At 42.4% G+C, this 12,697-nt stretch overlaps 1 protein-coding gene across 15 annotated transcripts in view; it reads right to left on the reverse strand.

Moving 5' to 3' along the window:
* Positions 1-12,697, reverse strand: part of Ablim1 (actin binding LIM protein 1) — a 297,903-nt gene that overhangs the window by 132,330 nt on the left and 152,876 nt on the right. For all 15 annotated transcript variants that reach the window (XM_023715544.1, XM_023715543.1, XM_023715540.1 and 12 more), the window contains exon 2: positions 12,542-12,676. In XM_023715544.1, the coding sequence (XP_023571312.1) occupies positions 12,542-12,676 (135 nt within the window). The remainder of the gene's footprint in view (positions 1-12,541; positions 12,677-12,697) is intronic.

Raw genomic sequence — 12,697 nt, forward strand, 5'->3', positions numbered from 1 at the left:
TATTTTAATAGCTTTTCACATTAAATTCAAAACACACAGCAAAATCAATGATCATTTCTGAGTAAGAAGATAGAAGTGCAACCAGACAGTAAAATGAGATGCTGAAGCAAAGGCACCTGAGGGGCTGTAGTTAGTTCAGAGCTCAAGTTCACAATAATAAGGGCGTTGGTTGGAATCACTTTGGAGCCTCTATGAATAAAATTTTTGAAAATATATTGTTTGTTTTTAGCACTTATTAAGAAACTTCATTGTAAACAACATTAATTATAGACAGCTTAAGAAACAAAGGTACCACCCAGAGTAATGGCTCATTAAATTCTTCCTCCATAATTTAATTTCAGGCACTAGGGCTGACAAAGGGCCTGCGAAGAAATGACGGCTGCCAATGACACCACAGGCCTTCTTTGAATTTTGGATCCACAGGCAAATTTTACTAAGGTTTCTACTCACTCTCATCTTTTTTCTCTTTTCAGTCTCCAGAAGGCATTGGTGTACTTGTGCCTTTAATGAGCTCCCAGACACCAAAGAATAAGCTCCAGATATATGGTCATATGCACCCATAAGCTGGCCCTGCAGAAAACAGGCCCAGATCTCTCACCACAGGACGCAGCTTACATGGGGGTCTGGGAGACCTCCTAATAAGCTCCTTCACATCACTGTAGGAACAGCACTTCAGTCTAGCAGCTTTCCTGCTCGGCTCTGCCAGACATTCACCTGACCCTCCCCAGACACCAGTACTTTCCTCCAGCCAAACTGACTGCCTCATTCTGCAACCCCTCTAAGTTACGGTCAAAGTTACTCTTCTCTCCTTGCTGGGACAAATACCTGACACCCAAAATGAAGGAAGGAAAGGTTTATTTAGCTCACAGTTACTGGATATCTCAATCCATAATCAGCTGGCTCCAGGGCAGAGGGGCACATGGCAGAGAGCAGCAGTTCATGGTGACAGCAAAGAACAAGACAGCAAGATGGAGGAGGGGTAGCAATGACGGCAACAGAGAGGAGGTCTGTCTTTTTGTCTCTCTTATGTTATATTCAGACTATTTGCCCCAAGGATGTGTAGTACTCACATCCATAATCCCAGCAGTACTAAAACCCATAATCCCAGGGGATCATGAGTTAGTGTCAGACTCTACAAGTCCCTGCCCCACAACTGCATGAGGCTTTCGGGGGACAACTAGATACAAACCATAACAGTTATTCTCACTCTCTGCTGATGCCAGCCCCTGTCTCTTGTCTAAGGGGTCTACTTGAGTTTGGCTTCTGGCTTCTCTTCATAACCCCTACTTCCACCTCTACCCTTGGGCTCTGGAACAACCTGACAGCTGGCTCTTAATCTGATCTCTTGGAATACTCCATATATCGCCAGTGTAATTATCTCCTCCTCCCAATCTCAAGTTTACTGAAGGCAAAGACGGCATTGTGTGCTATTTTCTATCTTCCACAATGCTTAGAGAAATGGAAGCTTGCCGACTCTCTCCTATTCCAGCTTGCCTTAAGTGAGGTTGGTGTGTGGAGTTTGGGTTCTCTTGGCATACAATAAGGTAAAGGGCACTTGGGTCTGACTCAGCCTACCATCCTGTCTCTTCCACTGGAAGTACCTAATTGAGACCAATATAGTACTAGCCAAGATAGTACAACTCCACTTATCCAATGTCTTTAGTCTCATGAAATTTTTGAACTCCTAAAAACCAAGACTGGTCAGAATTCAACAGCTCATGAGACAATTTCTGTTCATAGGTGCCCTGCACAGTCAGACGATGCTCTGTTGAGCTTAGCAATTGCCTCCAAGAGAGACAGTAAAGACTGCCATGAGTTAAGTGTGCCAGAATTTAAGGTCAATGAGAAGATCATTGACCAAAGGAAGCAATAGGAATAATTAAAGGAATAGAAAAGAATATAAAAGTAGATAGAATTGGAATTAAACCCATTCCCAAAAAGGTCAAAGTAATAATGGTCGATAAGTTTATGGTTTGTTATTATTTTAAGGAAATCAATCATCAACTCTTTTCCACCTAAAGAGGAAAAATGGGGCAAAGTTTGTTTAACATGGGCTAAAAGGGTACAGTTATAGCCACAAGGGAGATTACAAATGACAGGAGCCTCCTGAAGGAGGCTGTTTGATATTTTTGGTTAGAAAATACTCAAGGTAGAGTACAGGCCTCTTTACCTTACCCAGGATAGCTGGCATGGGCACACTGAGATCATGGACAGCAGAAAGCCACTCTCTTGGCCTATATATCTAGATCAAGTCATGGATTATAGCGGAAAGAAAAGAACATCAAGATCGCAGTTTTAACCACGTTCCAAAGTGCTAGTTCAAAAGTTAGACAGTTCTTACAAAACTAGACAATACAATTACACTCACAATAGTACAACTGTATTCAAGTACCGAGAACCCTTCATCTGCATCTTTAACTCCCCTCACCTTTCAATAGTCTCCCATTCGATCCATAAAAATCCTTGGACCTTATAAATGCATGTGTTCTATGTAGAACGATACTGGTCCTGTAGGCATCACCCAAGATCTATGGACAGCACTACAGGAGACAAGACTTTTTTTCAGGCTGTTTCATAGAATTGAGTCTCTAAAATACACTATCTCTTGGGAAATACATTCTAGCTTACTTGGATTAGAAGCTCTAGTCTGAATTTTCTAATAGTTTTAGAGAAATACTTAAATAATTTTATCTATGGGATTTTGTGACAGACTGAACACTATAAGAGGAGACAAGGATCTTAAAAAGCTATCAAAATATCATTTTCCACACTTTCAAACACACAGTTAGGGTTCACGCTATTAACAACAACATCCTCTATTAAAACATTACTTTATAGGAGTTTCTACAGTGATACCCCAAGACATAAGTTCATGCTATCTGCTTTTTCAAAAGCTGACACAGACACATGTGTTCAGAAGTCTTTTTAAAATGATGTGACGGGGCTGGAGAGATGGCTCAGTGGTCTAAAGCACCTACTTGAAACAAGCTTGGCAAAGCACAGGGACCACGGTTCGATCCCCCAGCACCACATGCCAGCCAGCCCCGCCCCCTGGTGGGCTGAGCTGGCCACACACACACACAATAAATAAATGTAATAAATAAAAATAAATAAATAATTTAAAAAAAAACTATTAAAAAATAAATAAAATGATGTGACTATAAATAACATACACAACTAGCTCCATGTTTGAAAAAGAATAAAGCCACAATTAATGGTTAAAGTACCATCTTTGAAATGATAATAGGAACATCAGGTTCCACTCATTTCTGGTAGAAAATCTGAGCCCAAATTAAGGCATCAACCCTAGTCCTACCTTGGTCCTCACCATCCACGGCCTTGAGCCAGGCAGCCCCAGCCCTGCCCCCACTGAGCATGCTCCCTGCTCATTCTACTGCTGGGAAGGTTATTAAGTCCTACGGGATACACATGCTTTCATGTTCATGTCTTGTCCCCTCCTTGGCAACATACGCAAACCGCTGTGCTACAGGTGGCCTCTCCCTCTCTGCATCTGGTGTCTGGGCCACTCACCCGAACCCATCTTGTTGTCTGCTTCAGTTCCACTCACAAGCACCTCACTTCCCCACAGACAACAGGTTCTTGAGGAGGCATTTGCTGTACCCTACATACATCTCATAGCCCCCCAGCTCAGGCAGTAGAGAGACGGCAGATGCTGCATAAACATGTCACATGACAAAGATGTGAAGCGAATCAAGGCCAATGTTCTTAGGTCAACATATGCAAAAATGAAGTGACTTTGAGCAAGCATGAATGGAAATCTGCTCTTTGGATTAATGAAATTCATTTAGTTGACTTTTACTTCAGTGAGGAATGAGATGGTTCTTTTTCATCTTTTATATGTCAGCTCAATATCTCTTCTTGAAGAAGTGGAGATGGGTGGGAGAGCCTTTCCTGACCACCGGCCCCTCCTCACACACAGAGGCCTCTTTGGTGCATGTTCACGTCACTCCTGCACCGCCATCTTTGTCCCATTACATCACCCACCACAGCTGTAAATCATACTTCTATGGTTGTTGGAATGTCTGATGAATACCTCTCTGAAGACAGTGATCATATCGAATTTACAACTGAAACATACCTAACTTACTTGTGAGTAATTAAGCACTCAAAACATTTACTGACTAAACGAATGCTTGTGCTCATAAATTATATAACACCTCTAGTTTATCCAGGGTTTGGCTCTCTGATAATCTTTTTTTTTTTTTTTTTTTTTTTTTTGGCGGGGGAGGACCCTGGAATTGAACTCAGGCCTTTGCGCTTGCCAAGCAAGCACTTATTCTACTGAGCTATCTCCCAGGCCCTCTGATAATCATTTGATTTCATTTGTCCATCTTGAACTTATGAGTGCAAAGATAAATTGTATGAGTAAGACTGACATGACTGCAGCCATCTTGAGTCGAAATCCTCCAGAGTAATCCTACTAATTTTCCAGCACAGCTTCACAGAAAAGTACAAGGAGGCTAGAAACCATTTTTGCACTCATGTAAAAACAAGATCAAACAATGAAGGAGAAAAAACAAAACCATCCCATTCTTATTAAACACAATCTTTTTTAAAATTTTATTGAGAGGAAAATAGCAATGAGACAGTTTCAAAACCAATTAATAGGACAGTTTCAATAATTAATATATTGCATATTGTTGTCTTTGTAGTGGTTATTCATAGTGCAAGATGCAGACATGATATTCTGTCCAAACACTATTAGTACAAATCATTTTTTGTCATTGAATTAAGAGAAAGTAGCTGTATATCTATGCTAACTATTTTGTATATACAGATACAAAATGGTCCTTCATTTGTATCCCCTTCTTTTGTTTAGTTTTGTCAGAGATGGGCATTCCATTGTCATTTAAATATTGTAGGTGCGTGAATTCAGCAAAATAATCCAATATACTCCACTAGTCCACAATAGTAGTTGGTTATCCATAGGACTAGCAATGTCAGAAGTTGTTGATTGGAGCCCTTTACAGCTCAGCATGTTAATATGGCTTTACTTTTCATACCTCTAAACATAATTATTTTAAAAAGCAAACATACTGGTGGGAGAATACCTCAGCGGTAAAGCACTTGCCTGTCATGTGTGAGGCTCTGGGTTTGATCCCGGTGTTACCAAAACAATTAAAAAGTAAAGGCAAATTTATTCCACTAACATCAATCCAATGCTAGTGTTACTGCCCTGTATATAACAAATCTATAGAAATAAATACTCCATAATACAATTAAATTTAAGCTACGATACAGTTTCTGTGGACCTTAAAGCTGTTCTTTCTTTGCTACCAAGACTATCAGCTTCACAAAAATTTGGACGCAAAAAAGTGAACAAAGAGAGAATATTCTTCGCTGAGAAATGTGTGTGGAGACCAGGCGTGGCAATGCACACCGGTCATCCCAGTACTTGGGAAGCTGAAGAAAGAGGAGCACTACAAGGTTGAAGCCAACTTGGGGTACACAGTGAGTTTAAGACCAGCCTGAATTGCATAGCAAGACCCTGTCTCAAAAAACACAACACAAAACACCTGCTCCCCTCCTTCTGCACTTTTATCAGTTTTCCAGCTGAGCCATAAAATAACCCATAATACCAGTCTGCCCACGTGAACGGAGGCGAGAAAGTAAGTGGTCTGAAGCAGGAAAGAGTAAAAAGTAGCAGGAACGGCCTAGAGCAGCCTTCGGCGCAGGCTCTTGGACCTGCTGTCTCTGCCAGGCGGACAGGTGGCTCCACAATCAGGGACAGATGTGTTTACTTGCACTCTTCAGATGATAATATCCCTGCAGTGACCATCTGAGGACACGCGTCATAGTAGGGACTTGATAGATCTTTTGCACCAGTTATGCCATCAGAAACACTTACTAATATTCAAGTTCTGGAGAAACGGTGGTTCATTCATTCCTTTATGGTGCACCTGCCGGGTCAGGCATTGTTCCAGGTATTGGGTAAACAGTTACAAATAAAACTAATGAAAGTCTCTGCCTTCAAGGGGGTGAAGATAAATGAATAAGATGTGATAAATAATTATAGGTGTTAGAGAAAAAAGCATAAAGAAGAGCTGTAGTATGAGAGCAGTGGATATTTCATTCAGGCTCACTGAAGATGGAAAATTGGGCTAACCAGTCTTCCTGGTCCCCGGGCAGCCCTCTGTCTTCCCCTCCCCCTTGGTCTCTTCTAAATGCCCTGGAATGTTGTGTTCAAGCTTGTGGCTTACCTGGGCTATGCTGAGTGAAGAGAACTGCTTTGGCCCATACATAATATAGTTAATCTGTATGAGTAATAAAAATTCTTTTCAAATATTTTAACTTATTACATTATCTTACAAAATCACACAAGCCAAATTTTAACTATTAGATAAGAAAATGTATACAGATGCCTAATGATCAGCACCTGTCTTCACAGGTGCACACATGTGCAGAAAGGCAAAAGTACTATTTCTGGTATCAGTAATTGCTACATTCTACTGTCCAACTGCACAAGCACAGGTAGTGGAAGATCACAGGCAGGGGAGGTAGCAGGGCACTGTGCTGTCACCCTGCACAGCATTCTGTTGTCATCTCCACAGTCTATGCTTGAGTACTTCAAGGTGCTGTCATGAAAAAATTACTAAAATCACATAATAATGGTAAAAGTGTATGGCCTGGGGGCTGCGTGAGTAGTTAGTTGTCCCCGTCTATATGTGACCCATGAGGCACGAGTAGGACTCACCTGCACTCAGAACTTTCTGGAAGAATGTAATAGATCTAGAGTAATACCCTGACAATTACTCAAGAGAAACAACAATTGTAATGACTATCAAAGGAATGAAGAAGAAAAATACAGTATATAATTAAATGATTACAGTTTACATTTAAGAACTACTTAGAAGTGTCAGGCATTGATCATTTATCCCTCCTTTAAAGGGATTATTCCACACAGCGAAGAAACCGGCAGGTTTACCACATGACACACCCAGATGGAGAAGGGTACGTTGAATTTGTTTTTACGGTTCTTATCCACACAGGGTGTCTAACACACCCTTGGTGAAGACAAGGGGATGCATTAACCTATCACATCACTGGTACAGCATCGCAGGATGAACGGAGGGCATCCAAACAGTTCCTTCAAGTTAGCAGAATGACTGCTGCTAATGGACAAGAAGGAAAACAAGCTGGTTGAGAACTGAAGGCAGAACTCCTCCGCCCGGTACCCTGCAGTCACGTTCTACTCCCACTGGGCTATTATAAGAAACAGCAGAAGCTTTCTGATCTCCTTTTCATTTAATTACAGAATCCACCTATCAATTAAACCGCTTTCTTCATCTTAGTCCCAGATGGGCATATTTTCCAACATGATAGATGATTCTACTTCCTTTAGATACTAACATTCCTTGGTATTCAGTTTCTGCCTTTTACTGTATCCCTGAGAAATTTCACACACAACCACAGAGCTTCAGTTAACATCCAGATACCAAATATTCAGAAATCCTTCTGATCCCAGGTCAGTATTTCTAGAGTACTAAATCTCCTGCATCCTGGATGTGCCATGTGACTTAACCAAACTGACCATCTTATCTCCTGCCCCAGCACTGCCTGACCAAGTGCTCCTCTATTTTAGTTGGTGGTAACTCCACTCACCCACCCGTGCAGTCCAACTGGAAACCTGCATCACTTCTCCTGAGCTAGTTACCAATTCCTGTCCATTTTAAGTGACTCCTGAATGTGTAGTTTCTATTACACTGATTGCTTCCTTACATTATTTCTACCTAGAATACCATTACATCTGCTCCATGGTTCCCCCAGCCTGCACTCTGTGTTCTATACATCTCCCCATCTCAGTAAAATTACACTTAACATCATATGTATTGCTTATTTGTGTCCTCGAATAGCTCCTGAGTCCTTCAAATGCAAACATGGTATATTATCCCCTTTAATTTTCTTTCTTTCTTATTTTAAAAACGTAATTGGTTGTTGCAAGGTCTTACTATGCAGCTCAGACTCTTGGCGATCCTCCTGCTTTCAGTCTCCCCCGTGCTGGGATTATGGGCGTGCGCCACTATGCCTGGACTCTGGCTGGCTCAGCTCACCCTGGGGCAGGGCTGGCGTGGCATGTGGTGCTGGAGATGGAACTGTGGTCCCTGTGCCTGCTTAGCTTGCCTAAGCAGTCACTGCTTTAGTCTGCTGAGCTAGCTCACTGGCTCCTCCCCTTTAATTTTCTACAATTAGATGACAATGTGCATAGAGTATACATTCAACTGACATGTAGTGAATGGATGTATAAGTCTCAAACCATCATACCTAGTGGTATGATTTTCAGGAAGTGAGATGAGTTCATCAACAAGATTCCTGCTCACCCAGCCTGCCTGATCCTATTACAGCTAACTAAGTGGCTGCCTGTTACAGCTAACTAGGAAGTTATGGACACTACAAGTTGATTTAAGCATATGCACAGTCTCTAATTCTTCCACAGCAATAGGTCCCCATTTTCTCCATATTTAGCTTTCAAATAAAATGTTCACTGTCATTTTTATGCCTTCTTTCAAGACTTACTATTATTATTATTATTATTATTGTTATGGCCAGCTTAGCACACCCTGGGGGAGGGGCTGGCATGGCATGTGGTGCTGGGGATTGAACCGTGGTCCCTGCATTTGCCTACACTAGCCTAAGCAGGTACCTTAGTTCCCTGAGCTATCTCACCAGCTCAAGACTTATTTTAAACAAAAAAATTCCTCCTTGGCTTTTATTGTTACAAATATTCATATTTTAGTCTTTTCATTCTAACTGCAAAGCCCAGCCGCTGCCCCATCAAGCCATAAGGCTCTGTCAACACACTGTACATGTAAAAGACCACAGGGCAGAGGTGAACTGACAGTTGGCTTGTGAAGATGAGTCCTCGCACTCTGCCAGCTCCTGACCCAAAGCCAGGCTTGTTTTGGTGTGTGCACTCCTCCCCCAGAAGCCTTTGTCCCAGGATGTAAGCCCACTCCCACCTGAGCATCACAACTCAGATGTCACGGGAAGAAAAGGAATTGTCATTGATGATTGAGCTACAGTCAGGATTGTACGGATTAGAAGGAAAAGGCCTGATCCCACAGGAGACGGCAGGCTCTTCCAGAAAACCACCCTAACTGACCTACAGAGTGGACGTCTTAAGGAACTTGGGAGTCCTGACATGACTGGGATGGAGGGAAGAAGAGTCTTCATAAGGGAGGAAGAAAAACCAAGATGGAGCACAGAAACTTCAGAACAAGCATGAAATATGGCCCTGGGTCTGTACTTTGTGTGCAATTTTTCCATAAAAACTGTCTGAAATGATTCTTTTAACTAAAAGGAAGGAAAGGAGGAGGGATGGTGGGGGAGGGAGAGGAGGGAAAAAGGAAGGAAGGACGGAAGGAAGGAAGGAAGGAAGGAAGGAAGCAAGCAAGCAAGCAAGCAAGCAAGCAAGCAAGCAGCAATTGGGGATTGGCCAATGAGAATTGTTTTTCATTGCCAATGGCCTGAACAGTTGTAGCCTAATCCACACTAGTCCATGTTATGCTTTTTCTGCATTACTCCAAGGATTCGGTAAAGTCTACTTTGACCTGGTGTTAGTGGTACTTTGGAAATGGAGGAAGGAAATGATGCCCAGGATAGGATGAAGCAATGAAAAAGCCTTAGCACTCACAAGGGAGGACCAGAAATTTAGGGCAAGGATGGACAGGAGACCACAGGAATGCAAACCTCATTGACACTGTGCTATCCAGTACAGTAGCCACTACCTACCTGTGGTTACTGAGCTCTTAAAATGTGACCAGCCCAGATCAATATGTGCTAAGTAAGAAAAAGTCAAATATCTCAATATATTTATATCAATTACATATTGAAATACTATTATATATATATATATATGGTTAAATAAGACATATCAAGAAATTAATTATGCTTATTTTCAATTTTCATATACCTATTAAAATATTTGGAATTACATAGTTTTGCCCTAGATCCCCATTGGAAAATGCCATAGTAGAATCTTGGAGGAAGTCATGGCTTTCTATATAGTACAGATCTTAACCTGCTTTAGAGAACTTAACTCGCTTTGTTTGGATGTTAAAGAAAAGGGTGAACCTAGGAAGACAAGACATAAGACAGTGGAGAATGACAGATTAAATGAGAGAAAAATACACATTTACAAGGATAGATGACATGCTCAACTTAGCAACATTTCGATAAATCAAAAAATAATTCTTAGGAGTAGCAGGTGCTTTTCATCAAAAATTCAACTTGTGAGGAATACATTTATAATGTGAAGCAAAGTGGACATTCAGACCTTCCATCACAAATAAGTTACATTTGATCTTCAGTTTTAAACTAGAAGAGAAAACACCCAAATAAGGAAGTAGCCAACCCAAGCAACATGGAAGGATGTGTACTCGAATACCTAGATGCACTGAACACAGACTGCCCAGATCTGAGAAATTTCACTAGAAACATAAAAAGTACATAAAAGGACCAAAGTCATCTATGTGCTGTATTTCTTTCCTTCTAAATGCACCCCCAGAGTCATGTCTCACAAAATTTATAAGAAAAAATACACAGAATGTTGATTTCAAGTTAGCTGTACTTACACAACCAGGAAACAGCTTTCTCTTTGACACCCTACCCCAGTACCTCTAGTTCTGCAGTGCACACATCAGTCTGGTTGTCTATATGCAGAATATACAAACTCCAGCCCCAGAGTGACCTAAGTGCCATATGGTCTAGTCTTTTTACTCTGTACATAAAGAATGCTGAGCCACAGACCCAAGAAACTTGCTGAAGTCACCATGTCGCTGAATGGCAACAGCAGGACTCCAGCTCTGTGGTGTGACCACACCCTTCCATCCTGGGTGCCTCTCTAGTGTCTCCTAGTGACTAACTTAGATTGTTTGAAAACTTTGGTTTGGTCATTGTTCTCATTCAGAGGGGAATCAAGGAGGATAAATATAACCCTTATCCACCAGGTAAACTACATTATTATTATTTTTTAAAATTTATGTATTTGGTACAGGATCTCACTACACAGCTCAGACCCATAGTGATTCTCCTGTTTCAGCCTCCCTAGCACTGGGATTACAGGCATGTACCACCACGCCCAGCCTCTGTGGCTAGCTCAGCATGCCTGGGGGCCAAGCCAGCAGGGCATGTGGTGCTGGGGATTGAATCCTGTCCCTGCACTTGCCTAAGCAGACACTTAATCCATTGAGTTATCTCACCAGCCCTACATCATTTGGGTTTATAAGGCATATAGTAATGATTTTTTTTATATAGAAAAGTGGTTGCTATATGGGAACAAATTAACATTTCCATCAGCTCTTAGAGCTATCCATTCCCGCTTCCCAGTGGCAAGAGCAGCTCTGGCTGTCATTTAGCAATACCTGGCTGGGATACACTAACCACCCTCACACAGCAAACAGCGAACTCAGTTGTAGGAGTTGAATGTCTTCCCTCCCCCCTCCTCCTCTTTACCTAAGCTTCCAATGCTGATGTTTTATCTTTCTGGAAAAGTTACTCATTGGAAAGTTACTATACTCACTGAAGCAAATAGCCATGAACCCTAGAAAAGCTCCCCTTCCTTTTTTATTAATCTTTGAGGGTCAGTAAATAGCCTGGGTCTATTCGAGAGCCTCCCTGGCTGTGGGTGGGAGGCTTGGTGTAGCAGTGCCTAAGATTCTCAAAATGGAGCTCAGTTTCCAGAGATAGGTGGTGATTACGTGTAGACAACAGAGGCAAGCTAGGAACGAGTGCGGGGCCTTGCCCCCACTCCGTCTCTCCCTGCCATGCGCATCCACATCCTGGGCTATGTGGATGTGCCCTCAGCTCAAGGAACCTGTTTCTGTAGGAAACACAAACCAGTCTCTTTCCCCCTTTTCTCCAGCCAGCCACGCCCTGGCTCTGGAGTAATAGGCCAGCATGTTTCATATTGAGATGCAGACCTTTGTGAGCCTGGAAGAAGGACTTGTTCATGGAAATCAATCTCAGATTGACAGCTTCTCGGATGGGAGATGTTTTTCTGCCTGAAGGCCTTCAAAATGTTAATTCCCACTTAACACAAATACACACGCGTGCGAGTGCACATGCGCATGCACGTGCACACATACACACACACACACACACACACACACACACACACACACACAGAAAGAGAAAAGTCAGGGACTTAGCACTCAATACAGCAGGTTTCCCAGTCCTTTAATGAATGGATGCTGGAATAAGGTCACTTCGCAGTAGGAATCTTTCATTTCAGAGTGAAATAACTAGAAGGTACGACACACAAAATCCTGTTTTCATTGTTCCTCCATGGACTCAGTCACTCGCCCAGGTTCAGGGACCCCAGTGAGCACCCACAGGCCTAGGAACCACCGGTCTTGAGGAACCTGGTCTTCCCCCCAAGCATTTCATCAAATCACAAACAGGGGGTAAGTGAATGCCCCCAACCTGGGAGCATTCGTGCTATCCTCTAGGGCCTGGCAAGGCATCGAGGGGACAGGCACTATGTGTGACATGCTACTAAGCAGGGATGTGGCAAGCACTGTACCTTTGCAGGTGAAGCACTTGATGTGGAAATGTTTGGTCTGGACCCGAAGCACTTCGCCCTTGCATGGCTCCCCACACTTATGGCAGTGAATGACAGGCTTCTCTGATGGGTGGTGGGGGTCCTGAGGGTGGGCCACTGGAAAAACAAAAGATCCAG

The sequence above is a fragment of the Octodon degus genome, unplaced genomic scaffold (genome assembly GCF_000260255.1).
Source record: "Octodon degus isolate 3935 unplaced genomic scaffold, OctDeg1.0 scaffold00042, whole genome shotgun sequence".
NCBI lineage: Eukaryota > Metazoa > Chordata > Mammalia > Rodentia > Octodontidae > Octodon > Octodon degus.